The following is a 5,791-nucleotide window of genomic DNA, read 5'->3' on the forward strand; positions in this document are numbered from 1 at the left end:
ATACTGATTTGAAGTAAATGGCGATATTAGGCCTTGAAGATAAAGGTAGGTAATTTTGATATTCCCACTGTTCTTTTGAGTACACAAACTTATAATTTGGGGCATGGTGTCAAAACGCGACGGGTAGACCCAGTTAAACCCAACTACATTTGAAATAAATATTATGCAATAATGTATAATAATGTATCGGCAGGACATTAGAATTGCTTATTAACCAGATTCATATTGAAACAACACATGTACAGCATATTTTAGTTACAACCAAGGTTCAGTAGATTGTAGAAAGAAACCTTTTCTGTCCTCTCTCCAAGCTGATCTATTTAGCTTTAACTAAAGTTCTCTACCAAACCATTGTTTTGTGTGTTCGTTGGTGTATTCATGCTATGGGTCCTGATCGCAAGGACACACAAGCGTCGGTTTTGCAGGTTGAAACGGGTTAAGAGCCACTGTTGTGGACCAAAAATGAGGAGCATTGTAACTCAGTCGTTGTCCTCTCAACTTCTCCTCCAGGGCCCAAGAACGTGTGGATCTGCGGCCACTCGCTCGTGTACTGGGCAGAGTCCAGGGCCAAGTCCCCCGAGGTAGGTATGCAGCTGGGCATGAACCCCAACAATGTGTTGATCTCGTGGAAGGGCACGCAGGGCATGACTTGGCCCCAGCTCCTGCCCCTGCTCCACCAGCTAAAGGTGAAGTGGCCCAACCCTGACGTGCTGATCATCCACCTGGGGGGCAACGACATGAGCACTGACAGCCCCACAGACCTCCTGGCCTCGGTCAAGAAGGACCTGACCTCCATGAGGAGCATCTTCCCGCAGTGTCTGCTGGTGTGGTCCAACATCCTGCCCCGCAGGGTGTGGCGCCACTCGCCTGACGCCCACGACGTGGACCTGGTCAGGACCACGGTGAACCGCCGCATCCACAGCATCATCACCGAGCTGGGCGGCACCTCCCTGACGCACGACAACATCCGCTGCGGCACCAACACGGGACTGTACCGCGCGGACGGAGTGCACTTGTCGTCGAAGGGGATCGACACGTTCAACTTGAACCTGCAGGATTTCCTGGAGAAGTGGGAGATGGAGGTTAACAAGGGGTAGAGTTAAAGGTCTGTCTTAGACTTCACAATTAAGTGTCCTTTTTATTTTTATTTTAAAATGCTGTCAGATAGTCTACTCTCCGCTGTACTTTTCTTTACTTAATTTTAGACGTGAAAGGTTTAACAACAGACAAAGATGGAATGAGCTAGGTAAGGAGGATGTGTAGGTCTAATCCAGTTGGCTGGTGAGGTGTAGAAAATGGATTCTTCTTTTATGTGTGCATATATCTCTCATTTAGTTATTTTTGTTGTTGTGATCGGTAGACTAATGAGCTGGTTTAATTTGTTGATGAGTAATGCCCCATAAATACAACATTTCAGTTCTATTAAAGTATTCCTGAATTGTCGGTCTTAGCTCATCATTCAGAGACATATGTAGTTCTGCAGTGAATCATGTCTCCATGATTTACTGTACTTAAATGTACTTAAAGTATGTGCTTCAATTTTGTCTCAATAAACTACATATAAATACTGTATTTGTTTTACTATAACAGCCTACAATTGAGTTTGAAATGATGTACAAAGATGATGCCATGACTAACATACATGCATGTAACGTATTTATTCACTTTCAATTTTCATGTGATGTTTTATGAGCAAGTAAATAATCTAACAGTATATTTTTTTTCATGAAAGACGATATACAGATGAATATTAATATTATAATTCTTTGATAATGATTGATTGTATATAATTGTATTTATATTGCATTCACTGGGCTGAAGGAAATTTGAAGTAGCAGTTCTAAACTCTGGTCCTGGGGAGTCTTAAACCTAACGCTAATTCTATTATATTCTAACAGGCAGAAACATCAAAATAGTGGTTCTACAAGCTCACTGCAATGTGACACCTTGCGGTGGGGTTCCTGGCACGAACTCTTTTCAGACAGATGTCTGTGGCCGAATGCCTGTCCATTCTGCTTCCTTGACATGAAGATGTTTGAGAACCGCTGGCGCCCCAGGACGAGAATTAACTCATTTAGACCTGGTTTTACCATATACATTTTTTTTTACCTTAAATGCAGGCTGCACCCTCTGTGTCACATACACCTCTGTCTCATATAGCAACATATTTTATTTTTTTAGTAAGAATTTGAAGGTTTTAAGAAAACCTTGGGTTAGGTTTTAGGATGCGTTTTTAGAATCGGCCTCAGGTCGATTATTTGTATCATGGGTACTGGTTTAGATACACATTTTATACAGTACAAAGCACATTTTTTAGTGTCAGTTTTCATTAGATGACATTGTGTTGAAATGTTCTCCACTTGGATGTTTGCCCATGTTAATTTTGTATTCATCTTTAGGTCCCCAAATCACACCTTAGAAAGCATGACTGTATTTCAAACAAAGTGTTTTTTGACTGGGGGTCATATTTTGACAGCAGAAACTGCCTGTCATAATTCCCCCCCCCCCCCCCCCTCTTTCACACCTTAGAAAGCATGAGTGTATTTCTAATTATTGGACAGTATTAGGATGGTGGAAACAACGGGCTGAATGAAATGAAGACAGGTGAGCAGTTTCTCTTGCAGGTTGGTGATCCTCCAGGATGAGTCCATGACTTCACAGGTATTGACGTCATTAAAAAAAGTAATGTTATTTAACAAACAAACAAAAAGTCTAGGTATGAAAACATTTTAGTTAACTCAAATGAAATCATGCATCTACATGTAATGGAAGAAACGCACAACTTATATACACAGAATGTTTTTGGTCGTATGGCATAGTCTACACCTGCCTTCACAAAGTGATTTATTGAAATTAGAAATTGTAATACATATCGATATCGTCTGTCGTGTGGAAACCTTATATGTCAAACAAGCTCTCTACCTTGCAGATCTGTTACTTTTGATGCGTTTGTGTGAAGAAAAACACAAAACGTTTGAATATGGATAGGCTATAAGAGGTTTCTGCCCGACAATGATCATCTGAACTGCTTGAATCTTGCCCCTGGCAAATGACCCTAAAACTAACCCTACTACTGGAATTAAACTAGGACTGATTTTGATATAGCCCATTTGGTCATTCTATGTGCTCAGACTAAATAAAATTCATGCATTTTCATTTGGGAAAAGACAGGCCTGATTATGTTTGGTATTTATACAGATAAATTACAATTTAATACTTGGAGTGGTTTCTAGCCAGTAGCCACTATCAATGTATCAATCGATGGAAGAACCATATGTTCATATTAAGCAAGACTGAAGAGGACTGGACTGGTTTGACTGTGTGTGTGTGTGTGTGTGTGTGTGTGTGTGTGTGTGTGTGTGTGTGTGTGTGTGTGTGTATATATATATATTCGGTCAAAAGATTAACTGTCTATGTCTTGTCTATTTGTGTAACTTACATTTTTGTCCTGTGTTGTAACAGTTGTTTGGAGTCTTAAAACAGCATTGTTTAATTTGTTTATATACGCCTACAGTAGTTTAATCCCCTGCATTCAGGTGTGGTGTACAGTAGCCTATCTACGTGGGGCCCATAGGCTGATGGAGCTGTGACTGAGGCTGGATGATGCTGACTCAGGTTGATCATTTTGTTTACACACATGCATAAGCTTATTTATTAACAAAGTGAAGAGAATGGATAGAAGTCTCATTGCCATCCACTGTGATGTCCCACAGTATGTAGCCGCTGTTGGTAAAATATGACAAATATGATATGGTGTTGCTCACGTCTGGCCCTGGACATTTTAATTTGCCTCCCCTTTTGAAAGAAACCAACACATCCTTCATGGATGACGATTTAGTAGTAGGGCATTCACATTTTAGTGGCAGAGAGAGCAGTAGAATGACAACTTTCCCATGTATGTTCCGTAATAATATAAACCATAGCATTTATTTATATATTAGATTGTCCATCAAACCTGACTCGGAGATCTTTAAGTGCATTTTCATACCACATGCAATTGGGACTAGAACATTCGACATTGTGTGTGTGGTTGCACACATGAAGTAGCTCACCAAGTACAGTAATGTATAATGTATTGACCCACATGACATCACGGGGTGGACTAAGGGCCAGGGGCAACCACACTAATTACTTTTAATAGTGTTTGTATGTTGTAGTTGGGCTACCATCCACTGTCATGTGAAGACCAACATGAAAATAATAAACATTAAAACAATCATCTTCATCTAGTCATTGTTTTTCCTGGTCATGTTCATGTAGGCTTATATAAGCTATACAGTGCATGGTTCCCGGGTGTCCTTGAGTGGGTCACAGGAGGTCCCCAGGAAAATCGTACAAATGTACCTGTAACTACCATGTATGTAAATATAAACTAACTAAAAAACTAAAATTTATTTTTTTTACTTTAGCTCTCCGAGTTGAAGTAAGTAAAATGGGTGTTCGCCGTCGGTGTCTAAAGCATGTGAAACTGGGCGTCCTTGAAATTAAAATGCTTTAGAATCGCTGCTATAAGAGCCACATAAAGAATATTCCAAATGAGGGAGGTCCATTAGCCTGGTTTCCAGCCCATAAATCCTGCCCACTCTTCAAGAGCAGGAAGCTCAGAGTCTGATAATCAGGCTAATATGTATCAATTTGGGTGTCCTTGACAAGGTTTGAGAACCACTAGTTGGCCTACCACTGGCCTGCCCCAGCCTGTGTGATTTCTGGTCTAGAGGGGCGGGTAGCCTCGGTCCCAGGCTTACTTATCTGCGAGGGGCGGTGCCGGGCGGGTGACGGTCGAAAAGGCGGTGGATCCTATTGGTTCACCTGAGCGCCCGACCGCCACCCCTCCCTCCCCTCCTGTCTGGAAAGCCAACATGTTGACCATGACCACTAAGCCAAATAAGGGATATGTGTTTGCACCGTTTAATATATTAGCGCCCCTCACTTCACACAGGTGTGATTTTTTCTAATAAAGTTGTCCTTTTCACAAATAGTAAGCCTGCAGTTTCTATTAGCTTAAATTCACCATCGATGTCACTGGTGGACAGGTTTCTGAACTTCCCACAGACCAGAGTAGAATTTTTTTTAGTATTTTATCATGAACATTAGTGAGGAAATTGGTCCTCACTGAGGAACTGTTATGTTTCTCAGGCCTCTCATAGTCGTTCCTATTTCTTTCTTTTTTTAAATGAAAAAAAGCTTTTGATTGATTGAAAATGTTATTCACAATATGTAGAATGGGGTTGGGTAGCCTACATTTCAAACGAAAGCACAAGTCATTGAAGTCAATACAAAAACTGTTGAGGATGCATGAAACCAGAGAAGTACGAAGATTTTTCTTGGAGAGAAGTCTTCTCTCCAAGAACTTAAACAGCGACCAAAAAGGAACAGATCTACAATTCAGCGCGTCGCATCACTTCACTAGACGCCTATTGGCCTTGCTAGTTTGTATATCTGTTCCATTTGCTTAACGCCACATCAGACCACGCCCCGTTCTTCTCTCTTCCCCTTCGCCGTCAAAATAAGAGGCGTTGTCTCCCCAGTCTAGTCAGTGTTGCCATCTTCGCTTATTATAAGCAACTTCGTTTTTGGAGGGGGCTTGTTTCTAATCTAAAGTGTAGCGGCAGCCTAGTTTCGTAGGCTTTTCTCTCACAAAACACAATAAAGCCTATGGGTTTCTGGGTCCTTTGTACTATATATATCTGCTATTTTCAAATATCCGGTTTAAATAATATGTTTAAAGTTTGGGCTTGCTTTCATAGACCTGGTTGCTTGTTTCTCTCAAATCCTGGCACACAACCACAAC

At 41.1% G+C, this 5,791-nt stretch overlaps 1 protein-coding gene across 1 annotated transcript in view; it reads left to right on the top strand.

Annotated features, from left to right (window-relative positions):
- The window catches only part of LOC308328671 (uncharacterized protein), a 32,792-nt gene extending 31,230 nt beyond the window's left edge, over positions 1-1,562 (top strand). Inside the window, exon 26 of the mRNA XM_080782696.1 lies at positions 511-1,562. Within this exon, the coding sequence (XP_080638822.1) occupies positions 511-1,097 (587 nt within the window). The 3' untranslated portion in view covers positions 1,098-1,562. The remainder of the gene's footprint in view (positions 1-510) is intronic.
- The last annotated feature ends 4,229 nt before the right edge of the window (positions 1,563-5,791 follow it).

This window comes from Protomyctophum bolini, assembly GCF_963924005.1.
Source record: "Protomyctophum bolini genome assembly, chromosome: 14".
Classification (NCBI taxonomy): Eukaryota; Metazoa; Chordata; class Actinopteri; order Myctophiformes; family Myctophidae; genus Protomyctophum; species Protomyctophum bolini.